This window comes from Puma concolor, chromosome B4, assembly GCF_028749965.1.
Source record: "Puma concolor isolate L17-30 chromosome B4, mPumCon1.1.hap2, whole genome shotgun sequence".
NCBI lineage: Eukaryota > Metazoa > Chordata > Mammalia > Carnivora > Felidae > Puma > Puma concolor.
Window position 1 is genome coordinate 102,049,832 of NC_141673.1, and position 25,173 is coordinate 102,075,004.

At 43.7% G+C, this 25,173-nt stretch overlaps 1 protein-coding gene and 2 long non-coding RNA genes across 3 annotated transcripts in view; 2 read left to right on the forward strand and 1 right to left on the reverse strand.

Annotated features, from left to right (window-relative positions):
- Nucleotides 1–7,894, forward strand: part of LOC147579373 (uncharacterized) — a 270,292-nt gene extending 262,398 nt beyond the window's left edge. Inside the window, exon 4 of the long non-coding RNA XR_015253854.1 lies at nucleotides 7,875–7,894. This is a non-coding gene — a long non-coding RNA (uncharacterized LOC147579373). The remainder of the gene's footprint in view (nucleotides 1–7,874) is intronic.
- On the reverse strand, nucleotides 1,817–21,561 carry LOC112867212 (uncharacterized). Its single transcript, XR_015253852.1, has 3 exons — nucleotides 21,145–21,561; nucleotides 7,305–7,447; nucleotides 1,817–1,900 (listed from the first exon to the last, which is right to left on the reverse strand). It is a non-coding gene; the product is annotated as an uncharacterized LOC112867212 (long non-coding RNA).
- Nucleotides 21,562–21,572: 11 nt separating this feature from the next.
- The window catches only part of VWF (von Willebrand factor), a 139,193-nt gene continuing 135,592 nt past the window's right edge, over nucleotides 21,573–25,173 (forward strand). The window contains exons 1-3 of the mRNA XM_025930120.2: nucleotides 21,573–21,789; nucleotides 22,903–22,957; nucleotides 24,670–24,834. Of these exons, the coding sequence (XP_025785905.1) occupies nucleotides 22,903–22,957; nucleotides 24,670–24,834 (220 nt within the window). The 5' untranslated portion in view covers nucleotides 21,573–21,789. The remainder of the gene's footprint in view (nucleotides 21,790–22,902; nucleotides 22,958–24,669; nucleotides 24,835–25,173) is intronic.

The window sequence follows — 25,173 nt, forward strand, 5'->3', positions numbered from 1 at the left end:
AGAATCATGTGCACAAATGGCTGATACTTTGGGACTTTGGGGCAGGTGAGGGCCAGAGACTTTTAAGCACTTTCTCAAGGCCGGGTACTAAGCAGGTGGAGACTCTGACGCTGAAGCTTCTTCCGTTTCTGAGATTCTGTGATTAAATATATGCAGCTTTTCATTCAAATCAAGGTGATTTGATCTCACTGTTTGCTTGCCCCAAGGGCAGTTCCTAAGTGTATGTGGTCTTTGCTTTGAGCAAGAGGCTCCATTCTCCGTGAATGACTTCAAGGAGGTGGGGGCAGCTTGTTCAAGGCCCATAGTTGAGGACGCATTAAGTTTTCCATGCAAATTATAGCAGGTAATTCAGTTTCACAGAAAGGGAGAGAGGTTGAAAAGTTAGGAGGACAGAAGAATTTGGGGAAGCAAAAAGAGATACCTGTTTTTTTCCTAAATCAACAAAGGCTTTGTAGTATGGGAGAAGCCATTTCATGCAGATAATGATTATGTTACAGGAAGCTGAAAAGATAAGAGGCAAGTTCCCATGGTGTGTGAATGTGGGCATAAAAGCCTCCGGTGAGAGGGCGTGGCCTGGTTTGCAGAGCCATTTTCTGGGTCTCCAAGCACATGCCTGGACCTGTAGACTAACTGAATTAAAAGCAGGGAGTGCTTGGTCCAGCCAAATCATCCTATCCCAAAGCTCTTTCCTACCAGTGAAGTCTCAACTGAGGGGATTCTAACCAGTGCTTCATAGTCAACCGGAGAGGCCTTAGCCAGAGATTCTGGGGCCCATCAGCGCAGTCTGCCCTTTGGGAGAGTTCTGGGGAAAGTGCCCAGCCCTAAGACTTCCTCCACCTGTGAAACCTGATACCTCTGTTTTTGGATTTGAGGGCTGAGCCAGCAGGAAGTCTCCGCTTGGACTAGACAGAGGGGAAGGCAGTGATGGTATCTGGCTGAGAGCACTGGACCAAGGGTCAGAGGGCAAGGGGTGAACAGGGACTTTTCCTCTCCCTCGCTGTGTGGCTAGTGGCAAGTCACTTTACTGGGCGTTTACTTCCTCATCTGCAAACTGGGAACAACACCGCCTGTTCTTGCTAACTCACGGTGGTGGTAGAAGGCTCTGAGGAGGTCGTGTCCGTGAAGGTATCCTGAAAACTAACAAGCAGCACAGAAAGGATTCATGTTGCATCCAGCACATTTATACCTCTCCAGCCCTATCACCTACCATGTTTCCGCCTGTGTTCTGTGTTCCAGTCACGCAAACCATCTTTCAGTTTCTTTGCAGGCAACTCCCTTCTGCCACTGGGCCTTTGCACCTGCTTGTTCCGTGGCCTGAAGTGTTTCTTGGCTTGGTTTTTCCCTTACTCGTCACATAGAACTCAGCTCAGTTGGCAACCCCTCCATCCTCCGCCCCCATCAGTTTAGGTTGGAACCCTCTCTTACACGTGTGCCTCCACAGCATCACTATCTTACTGAGATAGCTCTTATCCCTGTTTGCAGTTCTAATTTGTATAGATTTATGTCAGTTCTTGTCACTAGACCATAAGCTCCATGAGGTCAGGGAATGATGTGTTTTTGCTCATCTTTGTATTCCCAGAGCCTAGCCCAGATCCCAAACAAATATTGGTAACTGTAGAGTATGTTGAAGAGTGTGGGTAGCAGGGATTCTGGATATAGGAGCCTGGGTTAGGAATCTTCATAAAGAGGAACAGTCAGGAGAGTCTCCTCTCTGAATAAGCTCCGTGTTAGCACTTTTCTTCCACTTCCTTTATGCCAAGCTGTGCCCCACTTTGTGATGACGTGTTGCCCGTATATATTGTATATATCAGATGATGGCAACTAATTGTTCACGGTAAGCAAGGAATGCCTCTGTGTCCATCAGGACAGGCAAGTACCTCTGGGTCCAGAGAACAGCCCGCTGGAGCAAGAAGTGGGTTTCAGAACAAGGAGAACAAAATCTGTTAGTAGATGCCACTCTGTCTGGAACACTGCTTGGGAGACTTGAATTATTAATAAAAATTCTAGGAAGTCTGCTAGCTTTTCAGGAACCTTGATCCAATTAAGGGAAGATAAATTCCAAATATACTTCCAAGCACCATTATTATTATTTTTTTCATTTTGAAAGCCTCATATTGATGTACAATATTCATAATGAAAATACACAGATCCTAAGTACCCAGTTCAGTACTTTCTCACAAACTAGACACTCCCTGTCATCACCAGCACCCAGGCTCAGAAATTCCACATCACCGGCACCCCAGAAAGTCCTCTCATGCTGCTTTCCAGTCACTCCCCCCTCCTCCAAGGGGAAACACTTTCCTGACTTCTAACAGCTTAGATTTGTTCTGCCAATTTTTGTGTTCTATGTAAATGGCATATCCAGTAAGTACTTTACTGAATCTGGCTCCTTTCACTCAACATTATACTTTTGAAATTCATCCACATTGTTGTGTGTGGTTGGGGATATTTCTCACTGCTATATAATAACCCATCGCGTGAACATAGCACAATTGTGTTTATCCGTTCTCTGTTGATGGGCATTCGGGTTGTTTCCAATTTGGGGCTATTACAAATAGAGGCATTGATAAGTTTGATTCACTCTAAAGAGGTATTAAAAGGTAAATCAAGCTGCTTTTCACTGTGCTTGTTTCGCAGTTTTGTTTTCAAAATTGTTTTCTAGGGAAGTGAAAATCTGGGTGAAGAAAGAGCATATCCCTTTTCCTCAGAATTCACAGGTGACTTCTCCTTTCTCCTTCTCTCTTCTGAAACTTTACTTTGTAAGCTGAATTCTCCATGACTTTCTGTGTTTGATTTCCCCCCTCACTTTTTTTAACACTAAAAAAGTGCAGAACATCTTAAAGACATTAGGTACTATCATAAGCCTATTGTGAAAAAACTGGAAAATACAGAGAATTTTAAAGAAGAAAATGACAACCTCCTGCCATCCAGAGATAAGTGTAAATATGTTAGCATATTTTTAAAAAAGATTTTACTTTAAAAAAAAATTTTTTTTTTAGTGTTTATTTATTTTTGAGAGACAGGGAGAGACAGCATGAGCTGGAGAGGGCAGAGAGAGAGAGAGGGAGACCCAGAATATGAAGCAGGCTCCAGGCTCTGAGCTGTCAGCCCAGAGCCCGATGCGGGGCTCGAACTCACAGACCACGAGATCATGACCTGAGCCGAAGTCGGATGCTCAACCGACTGAGCCACCCAGGCGCCCCCAAAAAAGATTTTACTTTTAAGTAACCTCAGCACCCAGTGTGGGGCTTGAACCCATGACCCCAAGATCAAGAGTCTCCTACTCTACTGACTGAGCCAGCCAGGAGCACACTCTGTGTTAGCCTATCTCTTTAGTGTTTTTTTCTCCATACGTTTTACATAGTTGCAATTACATGGAATATGCATATTCATCTGTCCTGTCACTTAAAGATTATTCCACAAACATTTCCCCATGTCATCTGTAACTGTTCTTCAACACTGTTTTTCCCAGCTACGTGATAATTCATCCCATGTGCGTGCCAAAAGTTATTCGACTAATCTTCTAAACCGGGACGTGTAGGATGCTTACACTTCCATTTTGACAATTAGAAACAATGCTGCAGTGACTATCTTGGATGCAGATCTTTGCCCTCATTGTAGGTAGTTTCCTTCAGTTAATTCCTAGAAGTGGACTTAACCGGATCAAGAGTTGAACACGTTACAGGAGTCTGATACATCATGTGTTCCCAAGTTGCCATATTTATACTCCCACTAGTTTGAAGAGCTGAGAGCACGAAAGAACACATTCCATTGCATCTTTACATTCTTTGCATATCGCTTCATATGGAGTATCTTCATATGTTTGGTTTGAGGTATTTTAAAATTTCTCTTCTGATTTATTTTTTGACCTCCAAGTTATTTGGAAGTATGCTTTGAAATTTCCAAATATATGAGGATTAAAAACATTTTTTAAACTGACTTTTCAATGTAAATTGTAGTGTGCTCAGAGAATATGGAGTGCATGTTACCTATTTATTCTCTGAAATGTGCCAGAAATTGTGCATAATTAATTTTTGTAAATGTTGGGATGACTAACCATCTCTGTTTGGGACTGAGGGGTTCCTGGGATGAAGGACTTTCAGTGCTAAACTCAGGAGACTCCTGGTCAAACAGGACTGTTATCTTCTGTGTACCTGAGGATACTGTGGATTCTCCAATTATTGGTGCAAAGTTCCAAACAGATACATTAGATCAACCTTATATATTGTTTTTTAAAAACAATTTTTAGTTAAAATCTTTATTTTCAGAAAATTATAGATTCATGTGCAATTGTAAGGAGCAGTACAGAGAGATCCATTGCAATTCCCCTTAATGGTAACATCTTGCAAAACCATAGTAAAATGTCACCTCCAGGAAACTGACATGGATGCAACCCACCCATTTTATTCAGAGTTCAGTAGTTTTACTTGTGTTCGTGTGTGTGTGTGTGTGTGTGTGTGTGTGTGTGTGTATTTAGTTCTGTACAATTTTATCACATGTAGGTTTGTGTCTCCACTACCATGTCAACATACGGCCATCACAACAAAGATCCCTCTCATTGCTCTTTTATAACCACAAGCACCTCCTTTTTGTTTTTTTAATTATTTTTTTATGTTTATTTTTATTTTTGAGAGAGAAAAGGAGAGTTAGAGCACGAGCAGGGGAGGGGCAGAGAGAGAAAAAGGAGACACAGGATCCAAGCAGGCTCCAGGCTCTGAGCTGTCAGCACAGAGCCTGACGTGGGGCTTGAACCCATGGACCGTGAGATCATGATCTGGGCTGAAGTTGATGCTTAACTGACTGAGCCACCCAGGCGCCCCAAGCACCTCCTTTTTGTACCCCACCTCACAAACTCCTCTCTTCTGCCTCTAACTCTTGGCAACCACTAATGTGTTCTCCATTTCTGTAATTTTGTAATTTCAAGAGTGTTACATAAATGGAATCATACAGTATGTCAACTTTTGGGTTTTTTTTTCACTTACATGTTGTATGTGTATCAGTGGTTTGTTCTTTCTTATTGCTGAGCAGTATTTCATAGGTGGATGGACCACCATTTGTTTAACTCTTAACCCAATGAAGGACAACTGGGTTGTTTCCAGTTTTTGACTATTACAAATAAAGCTGTTACAAACATTCATGTACAGGATTTGGTATAACCTAATTTTCCATTTCTCCTGCCTAAATGCTCAAGAATGCAATGACTGGGTTTAACTGTTTAAAAAAATTCCTATTTTACCAGTTTGATCTGCTTGACCTATAGATATCTGAGAAAGGCTTTTAGGGGCGCCTGGGTGGCTCAGTCGGTTAAGTGTCTGACTTCGGGCTCAGGTCATGACCTCACAGTTCATGCGTTCAAGCTCTGTGTCAGGCTCTGCGCTGACAGCTCAGAGCCTGGAGCCTGCTTCAGATTCTGTGTTTCCCTCTCTTTCTCTCTGCCCCTCCCCTGCTTGTGCTCTCTCTCAAAAATAAATAAACATAAAAAAAAAAAAAAGAAAGACTTTGAAATTGACTTAGTGACTTATGTATTTTAGAAGCTATCTTATAAGATGTCCACAATGTGAGAATTGTTATAACTTTCTGTCTGTAAAGCTAGAACCCCAGGGCCTGGGATAGTGGTTCTGGGTTCAGGAATCCTTTGGTGCTGTGTGGACCAGAAAATCCGCCAGATGTACTGGTTTGCAACTCTCTAACTCTACGGCAATAATAACGTGGTGTCGTAGTTACCAAGAATGTGAGAGAATTAGTTTGAAGTTGTGCCACCCCTTTGACATTGGACCGCAGGCACGTCATGACCATGATGATGACTGTAGAGGAAGGAAGTGAGCATACTATTTCGCCCCCACAGATGTCCCTAGGAGACAGGAAGTAAAGGAGGATGGCTTCCCTTCAGGTGCTGGCAGTATATGCTGGAAGCTGGGAGCCTGGTTTGAAAAGTCTACTGTGTTTGTTCATTTGGCGTGAACTGCCCCAGAGGAAGTTCTCTAACCTGTGGAATTTGCACAGAAGAGATGCTCCAAATACACAAAGAAAAGGCAAGTACGAGCCCTGCTAGGAAATCCTTCCTTCTGGAGGTTCTTTTGCATTTGTATTAGTTACACTCTGGAGAATTTACTGCAGGTAGGCAGAGGTCAACTCCGGCATTCCCCCTGCGTCTGGGCAGCATTCCCGGAAGTGCCTTCAACAGTCACACCTTCCCAGGTGTGCAATTCTGCTTAGCATCAGATCCAGGGATCCCACTTCCTTGAGCCCCATAGCACCCATTGTCCTCTTAACACTAATTTAACAAGGCTGCCTGGAGCAAGGGCTGTGCAGCTCTGCCTGTGTTAGTTTCCTATTGTTCTCGTACCAAATGATCACAAACTTAATGGCTTAAAACAACACAAATTTGTATCTACTAGTTTTGGAAGCCAGAAGTCTGAAATGGGTCAAAATCAAGGTGTCAGCAGAGCCGTGTTCCTTCCGTAGGTTCTAGGGGGGAGAATCTGTTCCTTGCCTACTCTGGCTTCCAGAGTCTGCCCACGTTCCTTGGCTCATGGCCCCCTACCACCCCAAACTCTGCATCTGCAGTCACATCTCCTTCCCTGACTCTGCTACTGCCTCCTCACATAAGAACCCTTTGGATTAGATTGGACAATCCAGGATAGTCTCCCCATCTCAATTTTTTAATTTTTAAAAATTTTTTTTTTTCAATGTGTATTTATTTTTGGGACAGAGAGAGACAGAGCATGAACGGGGGAGGGGCAGAGAGAGAGGGAGACACAGAATCGGAAACAGGCTCCAGGCTCTGAGCCATCAGCCCAGAGCCTGACGCGGGGTTGGAACTCACGGACCGCGAGATCGTGACCTGGCTGAAGTCGGACGCTTAACCGACTGCGCCACCCAGGCGCCCCTCAATTTTTTAATTTAATCGCATTTGCAAAGTCCCTTTTGTCAAAGGGTATCTGCTGGCTGTATCTGCTCAAGATCCAGGGCCCCGTTTAGGCCCTCATTGTGTATCTTCTGGAAGCGTCCGTCAGCCACCTGATCGGTCTCCCTTTGTCTATTTGGCTCCTCTACAATCCATGGCCTCTGCAGCTACTGTGTCTTACCCAGAGGCTACTGGATCAACACAAACCCCTGACCCTGGCTCAAGGTTCTTGATAGATTGTCTTCCCATTTTTTCTTATCTCCTACAAGTCTCGTTTATTTGCTTTAACTACCAGCCTATTTTGTCACATATGTATTTTAACATGCACAGAGTTTTCTTGCTTCTCTGCTATTACTTCTTTCTTTGCATCTGAAATGCCCTTTTCCCTCATTTTTACCTGTTGAAATCCTGCTCGACCTTATCATCAAAGACCTTAAAATGTAGATGACCATTGATCCAGAACTTCCATAGGAATTTCAGGCAGTGGAATAATCCTGAGGGTTGCGCATAGATCCAGCTTCAAAGATGTTCACTGTAGCACTGTTAATAAAAAGAAAAAGTAGAACCAACCTAAATAGATATCCAACCTATAAACTCAGGTTATAAAACTATCTGTATAAAAAGATTTTATTTAAAAATTATATCTTAGTGGTGCCTCGGTGGCTCAATCGGTTAATCGTCCAACGTTGGCTCAGGTCATAATCTCACAGTTCCTGAGTTTGAGCCCCACGTTTGGGTTCTGTGCTGACAGCTCAGAGCCTGGAGCCTACTTTGGATTCTGTGTCCCCCTCTCTTTCTACTCCTCCCTGGCTCTTGTTGTCTCTCAAAAATAAACAAAAAAAGATTATATTTTGTATGTATGTAATATATATATTTGAAAAGGAAAGTAAAATGCTTAAACTTTTTAAAAAAATTTTACATTTATTTATTTTTAAGTTGTTTTTAACATTTTAAATTTGTTTTTGAGAGACAGAGCATGAGTGGGAGAAGGGCAGAGAGAGGGGAGACACAGAATACAAAGCAGGCTCCAGGCTCTGAGCTGCCAGCACAGAGCCCGACATGGGCTTGAACCCATGAACTGTGAGATCATGACCTGAGCCTATGTCAGACACTTTAACCAACTGAGCCACGCAGGCACCCCACGTTTATTTATTAAATTCAAATTAGTTAACATACAGTGTAGTATTGGTTTCAGGAGTAGAATTTAGTGATTCATCACTTACATACAACACCCAGTGATCATCCCAGCAAGTGCCCTCCTTAATGCCCATCACGCATTTAGCCCATCTGCCAACCCACTCCCCACTAGCAACCCTGTTTGTTCTCTGTATTTAAGAGTCTCTTCTGGTTTGCCTCCCTCTCCATTTATATCTTATTTTTCCTTCTCTTCCCCTATGATCATCTGTTGCATTTCTTAAATTCCACATATGAGTGAAATAATATGATATTTGTCTTTTTCTGCCTGACTTATTTCACTTAGCATAATACCCTCTGGTTCCATCCATGTTGCTGCAAATGGCACGATTTCATTCTTTTTGATCACCCAGTAGTATTCCATTGTATATACCACATCTTGTTTACCCATTCGTTGTCGATGGACATTTGGGCTCTTTCCATATTTTGGCTATTGTCAATAGTGCTGCTATAAACATTGGGGTGCATGTGCCCCTGTGAATCAGTACTCCTGTATCCTTTGGATAAATACTTTGTAGTGCAACGGTTGGGTCGTAGGGTAGTTCTATTTTTAATTTTTTGAGGAAACTCCACACCGTGTTCCAGAGTGGCTACACCAGTTTGCAAAAGTGTTCCCCTCTTTCTGCATTCTTGCCAACATCTGTTGTTTCCTGAGTTGTTAATTTTAACATGCTAAACTACTGATGGTGGTTGTTTCTGTGTAATAGGATTATGGGCGATTTTTATTTTCTTATTTTTATTTGTCCATACTTTTGTCCATACTTTATAACCATATGCTGCTTTTATAATAATAAAAAAGTGATTAACGTTGTTAAAATATCACTCTACCCACCCTCCCCGGGTCAGTTCAAACTCCATCCATTCCTGCTAGGGAAGGTGTTGGTTGGCCATCATCCCCGACGAAGGTGAGTGCCCTTTCCTTTGACTCTCCATCACAGTTTGTAACCACTTAGTGTACTTCCTGTATTTTTATTTATGAAATTGCTCCAGAGCAACCTCTGGGAATAGAACTTCATCACTGCGGTGTAAGGCTGGCAGCTGCTCTCCTCCCTAGGGAGCACGGCCCGAGTGGGAGCACTCATACATCCCATACTGCACACCCCGTGGCAGGCAGCCAGCCAGGATGCAAGGCAGGGTGACTGGAGGTTAGTGGTTTGGTGGGTCACTTTTGCTAAGGGTCTTGCTCCTGTGTTTGGAGGTGAGGTGGAGTCTGGGAAGGCAGGCTGCTTTCCAAATTCCATTCCCATTCTCATGGAACTGGTGGTCTGATTAGGGAGATAAGGCATCAACATATCACGTTCATAAAAAAAAAAATACAAAAATTGCCAACAGATATCTTGTGAATAGTATGAGGGGAGAGGAAGGAGAGGTCACACAGGTCATGGCAGAGGGACGTGCTCCGGACTGTTAAAACATCAAGCCAATGCGATTAGATCCCCAGGCTATATATAAGTGTATCTCAAACACTCACGCAGCTCAGGGCCATTGGTGAATGTCTACAGCTTTCATTTCATAGAGCGTGCTTTTATACACAAAGAACTTCATAGAATCCCAGGAAAGCCAACAACCTCAGTGGAAATATTAACTCAGAAAAGGCTCCCTGGACAATTTTCAAATTTATTAACTGATCAACTGGATTTAATATGTAAAATTAAAGTCACTGGGCTTATACTGGCAAATGTAAAACTTGGTGGCATGGTCTACGACTTGGGATTTCCGTAGGTAATGATTTTAGTGGCAAATGGCCCGATTCTAGGTGTGCTAAGAGGAGTCAGGGGTTGGAGGGCTGAGGGCTCCACAGCCTGCACCTGCAGCCCCGGGTGCTCCTCACACTGTGGCTGCTGTAACTTCCACCCCAATGCGGTTTATGTGGCCCTTTGTGTGGCCAATCAGGAGTCCCAGCTGCATTCATCGCTGTTCCCCTGTAGTTAGAGAAAATAGTCTTTTAAAAAAATGTTTATATAATTGAGAAAGGGAGAGAGAGTGTGTGTGAGTGGGGTAGGACCAGAGAGAGAGAGGGAGAAAGAGAATCCCAGGCAGGCTCCTCACTGTCAGTGCAGAGCCTGATGTGGGGCTTGATCTGATGAACCGTGAGATCATGACCTGAGCCAAAACCAAAAGCTGGACACTCAACCAAATAAGCCACCCAGGCGCCCTGGCACTGCCTATTTAGATATGACACTGGAATTTCTATTTTATCAGAGTATAACACTCTTGACTGAAATATTAAGACTATAATGGGGCACTTGGGTGGCTCTCTGCAAGGGAGGGATGTGGAGGATGATAGCAGAGAGGAGTGGGAGAAGAGGAAGGTCTTTCAGAGAATGGAACCAGTGAGCTAAGCACAGGAGGTGTCTGGGAGTGATGCTGGTGGGCAAGGAGCAGACATTCTGGGGTACACGGTGACGCCAGGGTTGACAGGTGCACAGCAGGGCCCAGGAGGCAGTTAAGTGCACTGACTATGGAGCATGAGGCCCCAGAAGGAGGGACCTACCGAAAAGGAAGAAGTAGGGGTTCTGGGACTCCCTCTGCTGCCTTCCTTTGGTGGCTTCTCTGTCCTTTGGCTGCTTCTGCCTTGCCTACACTGTCTTGGGGTTCAGGAGGGAGCAGCAGCATCCCGGGGAGTCAGAGGTCATGGAACCTGGACGTTGGGGGCCACTAGTCTTTAGAGGAGTTGTGTGGGCTTGGGAAAGAGGAAGTGCAAGGGGATGGGCTAAGATTTCAGAAACTTGACTTTGCTTTCTGAGCACATGGCACCCCTTGGATTCTTGTGTCACCTTGCCTTGAGGAAGGTTGCATTTAATTTGATTTAAAGCAAATGAAAGGATGTGGCATATCCCATGAATGCAAGTTTGTGGACTAAGGTTCGTAGTCCCCACAACAGATTTGAAGATTCAAGTTGAAAACTTTTGTAATATTTCTGGAAGTCTTATCCAAGAAACTCATACCAGTATTGCTTCTGAGAGGGAAATTAGGGGGCCGGTAGGGTGACCAACTGTCCCAGTTTGCTGAGAACTGTCCCAGTTTTAGTAATGAAAACCCCATGTCCCCAAGAGTCCCTCAGTTCATAGCGAAGTAAGATCATTGTCATCCACCTGAGAGGAAGGGAGGTTTGACTTTTCATCGTGCACCCTTCTTAACACTTTGTGTTTTGTACTTTTACTTTGGATCTATGGAACCTAGCACCTCCTCGCCACCAAAAAAGCATTAAATGATTCCTCAAACTCTCGCACATAAAAAAAAACAAACAAAAAAACCCTTCATAAATAAAGGTTAAAGGTACAGGAAGAACAGAGAAAAACATTTGCATACTAATGTGAGGAAAAGGGAATAATATTCTTTCTTTTAAAATTTTTTTTTAATGTTTATAATTTATTCTTGAGAGAGTTAGAGAAACAGAGCACCGGGCGTGGGGGGCGGGGGGCGGTGGGCAGAGAGAGAGGGAGACACAGAATCTGAAACAGGCTCCAGGCTCTGAGCTGTCAGCACAGAGCCTGACACGGGCTCCAACCCATGAGCCATGAGATCATGACCTGAGCCGAAGTCAGACACTCAACTGACTGAGCCACCCAGGTGCCCCAATAATATTCTTAATCTATAAAGAGCTTAAACAAATAATCAAGAAAACACAAACATCTCAGTTGAAAATGAGCTAAAGACACAAGAACTTCACAATAGAAGAGATACAAATGGAAATAGTAGAAAATATTTCCCAATAATGAAAGGAATGAATATTCAAACAATAATCGCATACCAGTATCTGCCAGTGAAGTTACCAAATAATAAAAAAGAATTGTCTTAGTTCAGGCTGCTGACTTAAAAAAATTTTTTTTTAGTGTTTATTTATTTTTAAGAGACATGGACAGAGTGTGAGCGGGAGGGGGACCAAGGGAGAGAGGGAGACACAGAATCTGAAGCAGGCTCTAGGCCCTGAGCTGTCAGCACAGAGTCTGATGTGGGGCTTGAACCCATGAACTGTGAGATCATAACCTGAGCCGAAGTCAGATGCTTAACCAACTGAGCTACCCAGGTGCCCCAAGCTGCTGGCTTTTTAATGGTATTTCGCTATTTAAAAAACCCCCACAGCCTGGGTGTCCTTAGCAACAGATATTATTTCTCATGGTTCTGGAGGCTGGAGGTCCAAGATCAGGGTGCCAAGAGATCCATTTCTTGGTGATGGTCTGCTTCTTGGCTTGCAGACAGTTGCTTTCTCACTGTGTCCTCACATGTCAGAGAGAGAAAACTCTCGTGTCTCTTCCTCTTCTTATTAGGGCGCTAATGCCATCATGGGCCCCACCCTCATGACCTCTAAGCCTAATTATTTCGGAAAGGCCCACCTCCTAATACCACCACATTGAGAGGGAGGGCTTCAACATATGAATTTTGGAGGACACACATTCAGTTCACAATAATAATAAAATGCCCTGGGGGGCACCTGGGTGGCTCAGTCGGTTAAGTGTCCAACTTCAGCTCAGGGCACGATCTCACGGTTTGTGAGTTCGAGCCCTGCATCAGGCTCTGCACTGGCAGCTCAGAGCCTGGAGCCTGCTTCAGATTCTGTCTCCCTCTCTCTCTGCTCCTCTCACTCGCACTCTGTCTCTCTCTCTCAAAAATAAACAAACATTAAAAAAATGAAAACAAAAATAAAATGCTTTGAAAGTGTAGATTGGCATAATTCTTGGCAGAATGTATAAAAGTCTTAACAATTTTTGTGCCTTTGACCCAGTGATTTTTTTTTTTTTTTTTTTTTTTTTTTTTTTTTTTTTTTTTTTTTTTTACTGCAAGGACTTTGTTTTAAGGCCATAGGCCACGTGCGCAAAAATGTGTGTGCAAGGATGCCAGTGACTCTGCTGCTTGTAAGGGCAAAACCATACGCCAAGGTCCCTGGCCTCAGGGCTTTACTTAAAAAAATTTTTTTTTTTTTTTACATTTACTTATTTTTGATAGAGAGTGACAGAGCACAAGTGGGGCAGGGGCAAAGAGAGAAGGGGACACAGAATCCAAAGCAGGCTCCAGGCTCGGAGCTGTCAGCACAGAGCCTGACACAGGGCTTGAACTCACGTATCTTGAGATCATGACCTGAGTTGAAGCCAGAGGCTTAACTGACTGAGCCACCCAGGCACCCCCAGGGCTTTACTTTTAAATGAAAATTTCAACCTTACAGAAAACTGAAGAGGATAATATAGTATAATAGTTACATAGATAATACAGCCAGATTGGTCCCATCTCAACATGTTTCCATATTTGCCTCATATTTTTGAAATGATGAAATAAATAAAGCATATACAAAGAGGAATACCCCTGTATGTACTGTTCTCTGGATTTCATCTTCTTTGATCCCCCTAGAAGCAGCCACTATCTTGAATTTACTGGTCATCACACCGTGCACGTGTATGTTTAGTCTATTGGCAATTAAACATATTTATAAGCAATAGTATACAGCTTTATTTTACATGGTCTTTAACTTTACAGAAATGCTAGCTCGCTGTAGAGACCCTCTGATACTTGCTTTTATTTCTTGCTCACCATTATTTTGGGGGATTTATCCATGTTGGTACACAGAGCCCAGATTATTTTTTGACTGCTATTTGGCATTTCATAGGATGAATGTATCGCAAGTTATTTATGCACGCTGTTGAAGTATATTTAGGTTGTTTACACGTTTTTGTGACTACATTCACTGTTGCAGGTAAACATTCTGTGCAAATTGCTTTGTGCACGTGGATGAAAATTTCTCCAGGGGGATATATCTAGAAGTACAATTGCTGGATCATGGGGAATTGCTGTTAAATGTAATAGCTATTTCCACATTTTTCTCCAAAGTGATACACCATTTGTCACAACAACAGCAAACAGGAGTTCCAGTAGCCCCACATCCTTGCCAATCTGATGGGTAGATAACCAATTGTGGTATTATTTTGGATTTTCCTGATGACCAGTGGGGTTGAATTGTTTTTCATATGTTTACTGGCCAAATGGGTTTCTTCCTTTTCTGTGAATTGTCTTTCTGTATCACTTATCTATTGCCACTGTGTTGTTTGTCCATTTTTTTTTTTTAACTTAAAAAAATTTACATACAGGGAGGGATTCCTGGGTGGCTCAGGCAGTTAAGCGTCCAACTTTGGCTCAGGTCATGATCTTGCAGTTTGTGGGTTTGAGCCTCACATTGGGCTCTGTGCTGACAGCTCAGAGCCTGGATGGAGCCTGCTTTGCATTCTGTGCCTCCCTCCCTCTCTGCCCCTTCCCTGCTCACGCTCTGTCTCTCTCAAAAATAAATAAATATTAAAAGAATTTGACATGTAAAATTATATTAGTTTCAAGTGTACAATATAATGATTTGATATTTATATATATTGTGAAGTGATCACCACAATACATCTAGTTGACGTCTGACACCACCCATAGTTACTTTGTTTTTTTTTTCCTGGTAATGAGAACTTTTAAAATCTACCCTCTCAGCAACTTTCATACGTATAATATAGTATTATTAACTATAATCACCATGTTGTACATTATATCCAATGACTTATTGATTTGATAACTGGAAGCTTGTATCTTTTTACCCCTTTCACCTCTGGCCACCACCAATCTATGAGCTTGCTTTTTAAATTTTGTTTTTCTTTTAGATTCCACATATCAGTGAAATCACATTGTATTTGTCTTTCTTTGACTGACTTATTTCACTTAGCATAATGCCTACAAGGTCCATCCATGTTGTCATGGATGAGATTTCCTTCTTTCTCATGGATGAGAAATATTCCTATAAATGTACATACTACCTCTTCTTTATTCATTCATCCATTGATGGACACTTAAGTTGCTTCTATGTCGTGACTATTGTAAATAATGATGCAATGAATATGCATATATGTTTTTGAGCGAGTGTTTTCATTTCCCTCAAATAAATACCCAGAAGTGAGGTTGCTGGGTCACAGGGCAGTTCTATTTTTAAGTTTTTGAGGAAGCTCCCATAGTGGCTACACCAATTTACATTCCCACCAACAGCACACGAGGGTTCCCCTTTCTCCACATCCTCTCTGACGCTAGTTATTTCTTATCTTTTTCATACTAGCCACTGTTCATTTCCTACTGACAATTTTAAATTTCAAGTTGTCTGAACTATTCTTAATCTTTTGCTTTCCATATGGATTTTGATCAGATTGTCTAATTTCATGAAAAGTCTTGCTACATTTTGATTGGAGTTGCATTTAATTTATAGAGTAATTTGAGGATAATTGGTATGTTTACATTATTGTGGTTTAGTATGTATGAACACAGTGTACCTTCCTATTATGTTTTCTTTTATGTCTTGTAACAAAATTTATGATTTTCTGCATAATGGTATTATACAGATTTTATGGAATTTATCCTTTTTTAAATAACAGTATCCCTCTTTTTATTTCTGATATTGTTTCCCTTTGTTTTCTTTCCATTGTTTTTTCTTTTCTTTTTAGGTTTCTTTTTTTTAGTAACCTCTACACCCAGCTATGGGTCTTGAACTCATGACCTCAAGATCAAGAGTCATGTGCTCTTTCCGACTGAGTCAGCCAGGAGCCCTTGGAATTCATTCTTAAGTGCCTTACAGTATTTCTTTCACTGACAGAGTCACTTTAAAGATTGTATTTTATAATTATACAGGAACATAATAGATTTTGAAAATTCATCTTGTTTTAGCAAACTGCTGAATTCTTAATAAGATTCTTTTATGTCAATTCTCTGAAATTTTTCTATACCGATAGTCTTATCTTCAAATAACTATTTTGCTTTTCCCCATCAAAGTTACATATATGTCCTCGTGTTTTGCTACTGTACTGGCCTGAATGTCTGATTCAATGTTGACTAGCAGTGATGATACGGGACATCTTTGTCTAACAGTTTTTAAAGGGAAAGTGGCTTATAATTTACTGTAATTGTGAAGTTTGTGCTCTTTCTTAGGTCAAGAACATTCCTTTATTTTAGTGGCTAATGTTTTGTTTGCTTGCTTTCCTTAAGTGAATGTGGTTTACTTTTACCTAAAGCCTTTTCACTTTGCCTTATAATTCGATAATTTTTAAAATACTTTTGGAGTTTATATCATGAAGTGCACATAAATCTATAATTATCTCTTCCTGGGGTGTTCATCTTTTCACCAACTTTTTATCCTCTTTATGTCTAAAGATGACTTTTATCCTATGTCTGTTTTGTCTGATGGTAGTATAACAATCTTTCTCTTGGTTACCATGACCTTTTGCTTTTTTTTCCCTGTGCAGTCTTGTGTCTTCATGTTTTAGGTCTGTCTCTTGAACGTTGCTGGATTGTGTGACTTTTAAAAGAAATCCAGTCTGAGAATCTTTCTTTTTACTGCTGATTAACAATGTTTAGATTAAAAAAAAAATTTTTTTTTTTAAGTTTTGGGAGAGAGAGCAAGCAGGTGAGGGACAGAGAGAGGGAGAGAGAGAGAGAGAGAGAGAGAGAGAGAGAGAGAGAGAATCCCAAGCAGGCTCTGCACTGTCAGCACGGAGTCCAATGTGAGGCTTGAACTCATGAATTGTGAGATCTTGACCTGAGCTAAAACCGAGAGTTGAACACTTAACTGACTGAGCCACCCAGGCACCCCACCAATATTTGGATTTTTGTGTGCTTTAAAAAAATTGTTTCTTCAATGTTTATTTATTTTGAGAGATAGAGAGATAGAGAGATAGAGAGCCAGAGCCAGAGCAGGGGAGGGGCCGAGAGAGAGGGAGACACAGAATCTGAAGCAGGCTCCAGGCTCTGGGCTGTCAGCACAAGAGCCTGACATGGGGCTCCAACTCATGAACCAGGAGATCATGACCTGAGCTGAAGTCAGAGGTTCAACTGACTGAGCCACCCAGTTGCCCCTGTGTGCGATCTTAATTCGCTATTTGCTTAAACGCTATTTGCTCTGCTCTTTTCATGTTTTTTATTTATTTATTTTTTTCTAGGTCAATCTAGTTTTATTTATTTCTTGTTTTTCCTCGTTGGTTTGGAAAAGTACATTCAATTCTATTCTTTTAATAGCATTTCTTGAAATTTTGGTATTCATGGTAGATTTAACCAAGTCTGCAGTTATTACGTCTTTCTTTCTCCTGAGCAATTCTAGGACATTAATATACTCTCATGCTCCTCACCTACTCCTCATCTTAGGTACTATTGCTGTCTGGTATTTTGGTTCTGTCTTATTTTTTTTTTTTAACTCTCTAATCATTGTGATTGTTATTATTTGTTTTAATTTTGTTTTAACGTTTATTCACTTTTGAGAGACAGAGCATGAGTGGGGGAAGAGCAGAGAGAGAGAGGGAGACATAGAATCTGAAGCAGGCTCCAGGATCTCACCGGTCAGCACAGAGCCCGATGCGGGGCTCAAAGTCACTGACTGAGCAACCCAGGAGTCCCTGATTGTTACTATTTTATGCAATCACTGCCTGCTCCTATTTGCCTCTGTATTTGCCAATTTCTTGGTTTGCCTTTTCTTCTGGAATATTCTTTCTGGGTTTAATTTCCTTCTTCCTGAAGTACTTTCTTTAGTAGTTCTCTCAGAAAAGACTCTTCTTTCTTTGTTTCTTTCTTTTTTTAAGTTTATTTATTTATGAATAAATATTACGAGAGATCACAAGCGGGGGAGGGGCTGAGAGAGAGGGAGACACAGAATCCGAAGCAGAATCCAGGCTCTGAGCTGTCAGCGCACAGCCTGACCCGGGGCTGGAACCCAACAACCACAAGATGGTGACCTGAGCCAGAGCTGGATGCCACCAACTGAGCCATCCAGGTGCCCCTCCAAAAGGACTCTTCATGTTAAACACACTGTCATTTTTCTCAAAAGTGTCTCTACTTTCCCTTAACTCTGAAAGATAATTTAATTAGGCAGAATGCCTCTCCCATGCCCCTCTGAACTTTGTATGTTTCTTCTAGCCTGCCGGAGTCAGCACCATTGTGCCTGAGGATCAGGGTGTGGAGGAGTTAGTGCCCCTGGGGAGCAACCCTTGACAATTAATCACCCGTGTAGGTTTAGAACTGCCCGTGCTCTCTTGACCCAAGAGTGGGTTAATTCTGAGCATGAGACTCACCCTTTCTCCAGACTTTCCTCACAGGATTAAGCTCAGATGCCCACGTGGCGGCTGTTTCAGAAACATCTTTTGCTGGCTGCTCTCCCTTCCCCATATCACGTCCCCACTTCCCTTCTGGTGTTTCCTGCTCTGCCAAATAAATGATATGCACTAGAATTCTCAGGGCCTGCTTCCGGGGAGGCATGCAAGCGAAGCCACGGCATATAGACGTCTACATTGAAGGACAATTGCTCAGCATTTCTCTTTGGATTTTCTCATTCTGTTTCTTAACCCATCTCTCATTGTTCTCATCTCCTTATCTCTTTGAATAATTTCCTCAGCTCTATCTTCCAGCAGTTTGTTTTCTTCAGGAATGTCTTGTTTGTATTTGGAGTTTTCAATGAATTTACTATGTATTCTCATTTCTTAAAGTTCTTTTTCAAGCCTTCCTGTTCTTTTCTCATTATGTCTTTTTCTTTTGTGTTCTCAATTCCTGTTCTTTAGTCTATGATACCTTGAAACACTTTGGTTTTTTTCATCTCTATGTGATCACTTTATTATCTGAAGTTCTTAGAGGATCTAATCCTGCTTTCGGTCGTGACTGCCTATTCTTGCTCACGGTGGATTGTTTTATCAAGTGTTTTGACATTTGTGATTGTGAAGTGATCCCTTAGAGAACTTTATCTGTGGATATCAGATATCTGTGGATAACCTAGGAAGAAGGTTTATCTTTCTTATTTTTTTATTTATTAAAAGTTTTTTAAATGTTTGTTTATTTTTGAGAGAGAGAGACAGAGCATGAGCCAGAGAGGGGGCAGAGAGAGAGGGAGACACAGAATCCCAAGTAGGCTCCAAGTGTGCCGACAGCTCAGAGCCTGATGTGGGACTTGAATTCATGAACCATGAGATCATGACCTGAGCTGAAGCCGGACGCTTAAATGACTGAGCCACCTAGGTGCCCCAGAAGGTTTATCTTTTTAGTGTTTATTTATTTTTGAGAGAGAGAAAGAGAGAGAGAGAGAGTTCGAGCAGGGTAGGTGCGGAGAGAGAGAGAGGAACACACAATCTGAAGCTGTCAGCACAGAGCCTGACGTGGAGCTCGAACTCAGGAGCGGAGATGTCATGACCTGAGCCGAAGTTGATTGCTTAACCGACTGAGCCACTCAGGCTCCCCAGAAGGTTTAGCTTTTTAGATAGATTTTTTAAAATTTGTTTCTGCCAGGAGCCCCAGGTACTGGCCTAAAACTGACTTCTGTGTCAACTTCTCAACTTGGGAGTTCCTGGACCATGTGGTAATGTCAATTTGAACCTGAAACCTGCATGAGTGTAGGCCTATGGCTACAAATTCTAGAGAAAGACTTTACTTTTCCATCTCCAAAACCAATGGAGATAGACAAACTCCTTATCTTCTATGTTGATGGCTGGAATTTTTCCTGGCCCACCCTTTGGAAGGGTTCTCTTCAAGTATCAGCTTCATGCAGGAGTCTTGTCCAGCTGTCTGGCTGGGTCAGGCCCAGAGCCTCACTTCCTGTTCTTGCAATGCCTGGCCTCAAGCCTGGAGTGTACCTGGACTCACTAAACCTGTGGGCTTGCGCCACTTCCTGCTCTTGGGGATCCTAGATCCTCGGAGGTGTTCATTATTTTGCTCCCAGTTTAGCTGTGCATTCAAAAAGCATTTGTCTTATTTACATGGCATTTACTTATTTATTTATTTAAAAAGTTTATTTAATTATTTTGAGAGAGAGCTTGCGTGTGTGTGCACGGGGGAGGGGCAGAGAGAGCGAGAGAGGATTCCAAGCCTCCACGCGGTCAGTACAGAGCCCGATGTGGGGCTGGAACTCACGAACTGTGAGATCATGACCTGAGCCGAAATCAAGACACTGATGCTTAACTGACTGAGCCACCCAGGTGTCCCTGACACGGCATTTAATGATACTTCACAGTGGGCAGATTTTCAGGTATCAAGTAAAACAAAACAAAACAAAACAAAAAACAAGCTAGAAATGGAAATCCTTAAGTACCTTTGCTACTCTACCATACTAATTCTGCCTCTACTGCCGTTTTCTTTCTTGGGAACATTCGTCCTCCTCTCCTGGGTGCGAAAGGGAGTGGTAGAGCATGAGGTATGGGAAGTGGGGAAGCTGGGGACTAATGGTCTCCCAGAGTCTTAGGGCAAGTGGTAATGATCCATGAGAAGCAATGATGTGGGCTTCTTCACCTAAATCTGTCTTCGGCTGCCTGTCACCGTGCCTGGAACCCCACGATGAGAGAGTCATCTTCCTCCTCTATTTTATCAGCGACGTCTTTTAGCAGGAATGAGTTTAGCAGATGATGCAGAGAATTAGGCTCTTAGGAATGGGAAATTGGGAAGAACGACTGGGGTATACGTGTGCATGAGTGTGTGTATGTGCGTGGGGTATGTGTAGTGTGTGTGGTTTTGTGTATGTGTTTGGGGTAGGTAGTAAATGTGCTATGTGTGTGATGTGTGAGGGGTGAATGTGGTGTGTGTGGTGTTGGTGTGTGTGTGTGTGTGTGTGTGATGTATGTGATGTGTGTGCATGTGTGGTGTAGGTGTGGTATGTGCGTGTGGTATGTGTGTGGTGTGTGTAGGATGTGTATGTTATGGTGTGTGTGATATACATATGTGTATCCACCTGTGTGGTGTGTGTGTGTGTAATATGTGTGTATGGTGGGGGTGTGAGTATATGTATGTGGTGTGTGTGCATGTGGGGTGTGTGTGTTGTATGTGAGGTGTATGTATGTGGTGCTTGGGGGTGTGGTGTGCGTGTATGTGTGGGGTGTGTGTAAGGTCGGGGAGGAGTCAGGCACCAGCGGTGGGAAGAAGAGTCTGTGGGGGAGGATTAGATTTAAACCGTCCTGGCCACCATTTTCCAAAAGCCTGGGCTTGTGTCCAGGCCCCTCATCCTTACCTTGTCCCTGGACACTAGCTGTGAGTCAAAGGGCCTGTTTTTGTCAGGGCCGGGACTGCATCATTCATACCTTAGCGTGGAGAGGAAGCATCATTCTCTTCTTTCTCCAAACACAGCCACCAATTTGGCTCACGTTGAGGTGTTTTTCCAAACTTCCCCGGTGTCTGGCCTTGGAAGCCGGATCCAGAAGCTGTGTTGATCAGGTCTGGATTCTTCCCTGGCCTGGGCCAGCCTGCCCTGGGCCGGCCAGAGTTCGTGGTCGTCCCCTGTCTGTATGGAATCCTGTGTGTGGGCAGGATCGTGGTTGCGGTGTGGGGGGCGTGGGGAGGGCAAGGCAGCCCATTATGGCAGCTGGCCGAGGTCTCCCACCAAACTCTTCAAAGCCTTATCGGCTTGGAGGTATTTCTAATACCATTTCCGCTCATTGTTTCCTTCTGGTAATTAACAGGAGGCCAATGCCCTGCTGTGGCAGCTCACAGCTATTGTGGTGGGAAAGGAGGGGGGGCTGGTGGACGTCACAACTTGGCCTTTATCTCCCCCTGGCCACCGGGAGTGCGCAGCCCCTGGGTCACTTAACAGCAACAGTCCAGAGCTGCGAGCAGTCCCATTGGCCTCAGCTGCTGGGGAACATGGCCTAGGCCGGCGGCACCATCGTGCGGCACTGGGCTTCCTAAGGGACCTTGGAGATACCTGCGGCCCCCGCTTGCAGGGAAAGGTCTGGGCTTTTGGGAACAGGGCTGGCTCAATTGGGGGAGGAAGATCAGGACTGGGCCTTACCCTGGGGAACCGGGGTCCTCTGTCCCGGGGCTAGAAGGGATTGTTTGGAGGGAGCCAGGGACCTTCCTAAGGCCCACTCTCCACTTGTCCCTGGGGAGTCCTGTGGCTGCTTTTGTTCGTGGTGGTGCTACTGCTTGTACTACTTGACGAGGCAAGACTGGAAGGAGTTCTGCCCTCACCTCTGGGTGTAATCTGAGAGCAGCCTGACATACCTGTGTGTTGGGAGGTTTTAGAGGGTCACTCGTTCTGAGACCAAGACGTGGCCATATCTGATGTCATCCAAGTGTTACTTCCGCAGGTATATAACAGACTGGGTTTGTCTCTCTTGGGTTGGATGAGGCACCGAGTAGGAAAGGAGTCACCCCCAGTAAATCTCAGGTGATAAGAGTCTATACCTGTTTAACAAGAGGAGAGGGCTGTGGCGGGGGCTCTACGGGATTGGGGTGGGCTCTGAAGTCAGGGTCGATTCTCTCTTTCTGGAGGGGGGCACACGATGGGAGCCTTTCCTGGGCTCGGGCTACTGGACTCCTGTCCATTTAACAGCTCGGCCCCACACACATTGCCTGAGCAGGGGTATAGTGCCGGGGACTGACCTACAAATGTGGTTGTTGAGCATTCTCCACATCTGGGTGCCTGTGGTAGGAACAGAGCATAGGATAGCTTCTTCTCCCCAGCTTGCTGCCGAGCGTGGAAGGATTAAAAGGCAGGAGGGAATCAGGTACGCATGGGCTCCTAGCTGTTGCAGGAGTGCAGGGGAGTGAGAGGCCAGGCTGGCCTAGTTCCTCGCCTGCCTGGGCTCTGGGACTGCTGGTTGGGGAAGGATGCCTGGGGTCTGGCTCACAGTGATTGTTACTCTTGGGCCTGGGCCTGGCCAGGGGCTTTTTTGGGGACCAGTCTTCCATATTCAAGGGCAAACAGGGGCTGGGAAGGATCAATCTTTTCTCTTGCTTAAAAGAAACTGTTCTTCCCACTTCACACACGGACAGTAGTACATCCCAGCAATGATCTGTGAGGGCAGTGATCACCAGTCATTTCTCCTGCTTCTCTGCAGATGTTTCCTGCCAGACCTGCGAGAGTGCTGCTTGCTCTGGCCCTCACCTTGCCAGGTGGGTACTGAAGTGCTTCCGTTCTTTACTCCTGCCTCAGGGTCTTTTGGAACAACTCCCTTCCAGGAATCAGCAGGTGCGTCTGGAGCTCACCTGTGTGCCAAGTCCCGTGTTAGGCTTGGGTTGGGCCTGCCAGAGTCACTGGTTAATTCTTCCTGTGAAGGTTCTTCAGAGCCCCTTGCCCCTGACTTGTATTCCTCAAGGAGCAGCTACCTGCAAATGCCTTCTCTGACTGGACAATTAAGAAGCACAGGGGTCACACAGAACAGTCTTCTATGATGTGGCTGCTGGATGGGGAAGAAGGAACCCAAGACTTGGACAGATGACTAGTTTTAGAAGGGATTGCAGAGGTCATCTAGTGGAATCTCCCATAGTACAGATGAAGAGACTGAGGGTCAGAGAAGAAAAATGAATGCTCCAAAGTCACATAAAGCAAAGGTCAGAGGTCAGTTCTCCTGGGTCCTAGACCACCACTCGCACTGGACTACAGTGCCTTGCTTCCCTTGCTGAGATACTGAGTCTGTGAATGGTGAGAGGGACCCTTTTCTGACTCTGGCTTGTCCCCACTTAGATCATTCAGGTCAGCAGAATCCAGCCTGTTGCTCACAGTTTAGTGTCGGGGAAAAAAATGTATATTTTTCATACCCTCTACATCTTCCTACTAGATGGTTCCTGTGCCAGGGGATCCAGAAAACTTAAAAATTTACTATTGTGGTGCCCCACCTGACCACACACACACACACACACACACACACACACACACACACAGTGTGAAGGTGGTAAGAGGGTCTCCTGGGAGGAATTAGCTTATGGCCCTAAAGGAGTTAACACTCCATAGATTCTGTGTGTTAGACACACCAGCTAATTTGTTTGAATGTAAACTGTTCAAGATATAGTAGATTAATGTAAAAGGTTGCTCATTACAACCTTTTAAAAAATTTGGAAAAATGCTAAGCACCTAATAATAGGGTTAATATTATTATAATGTATAAATGTATACATTTAGATGTGAAATATGCTATAGTCACTGCAAAACATGTTTTGCAAGGATACACAATGGCATGATAAATTCTTTACAATACATTGAGAAATAAACAGGTTATAAATAGTTTGTATGGGATGATCACAAATTTGTAGAAAACCTGTAATTATATATCCATATGCTGTGAAACAGAAGGATAAAACTAAAATGTTAAGTCCAGTTATCAAGGAATATTGGTTAATGATGATTTTACCTTGATTGAATTTTTTCTGTGTTCCCCAAATTTTCTCTGATAAAGCATGTATCACATTTTAAATTAGTAAGTAAATGTCATTAAAACAAATAGATATTCTGAGAAGCTGTTCCTCTGTTATTACTGCGAGTCCTGGGTCATTTTTGAGGGCCAAAAGCAACACTTTTTTTTTAAAGTGTTTATTTATTTTGGGGGGGGTGCAGAAAGAGAAGGAGAGAGAGAGAATCCTAAGGAGGCTCCGTGCTATCAGCACAGAGCCCGATATGGGGTTTGAACCCACTAACCATGAGATCACGACCTGAGCCAAAATCAAGAGTTGGACATTTAACTGACTAAGCCATCCAAGCGCCCCCAAAAGCAACAGCTTTAGTCTTGCTTGGGATGGAAAATACTTCCCTACAGCCCAATTTTTATTAGGCACAAGGCTGCAGTGGCTGGATGGTCCCAGCTGTGCTCACCTGTAGTCTCTCCCTCCAGGGATCCTTTGTGCAAAAGAGACTGTTGGCAGATCGTCGATGGCTCGATGCAGCCTCTTTGGAGGTGACTTCATCAACACCTTTGATGAAAGCATGTACAGCTTTATGGGAGACTGCAGTTACCTCCTGGCCGGGGACTGTCAGAAACACTCCTTCTCGCTTATTGGTGAGTCTGGGGCACTGAAGTGAGGGATTCAGAGCAGGTATCGGCTAAGCTCAACCCTACTGTGGGGCACTAGGGGCATTCTTCTGGCAGGGCCTGAGCTTGCAGATCCTTGTGGAACCATGGATGGAAATGGCCTTCCATGACCAAGAGCTTCCCTTAGCCTGGCCCTGGGTCTCTCCCATCAGAGCCTCGTGGGATGAAGCAAGTATTTTTCCAGTGGTCATGTCCATTGCTCTGGGTCCAGGCAGCACTTTGGGAGCTCCAAAGCATCAAAAGAAATGGTGAACCAGAAGATGCTTTGTAGTACACAGAGCCCCTAGAAAAAAGGGAGGGGTCATT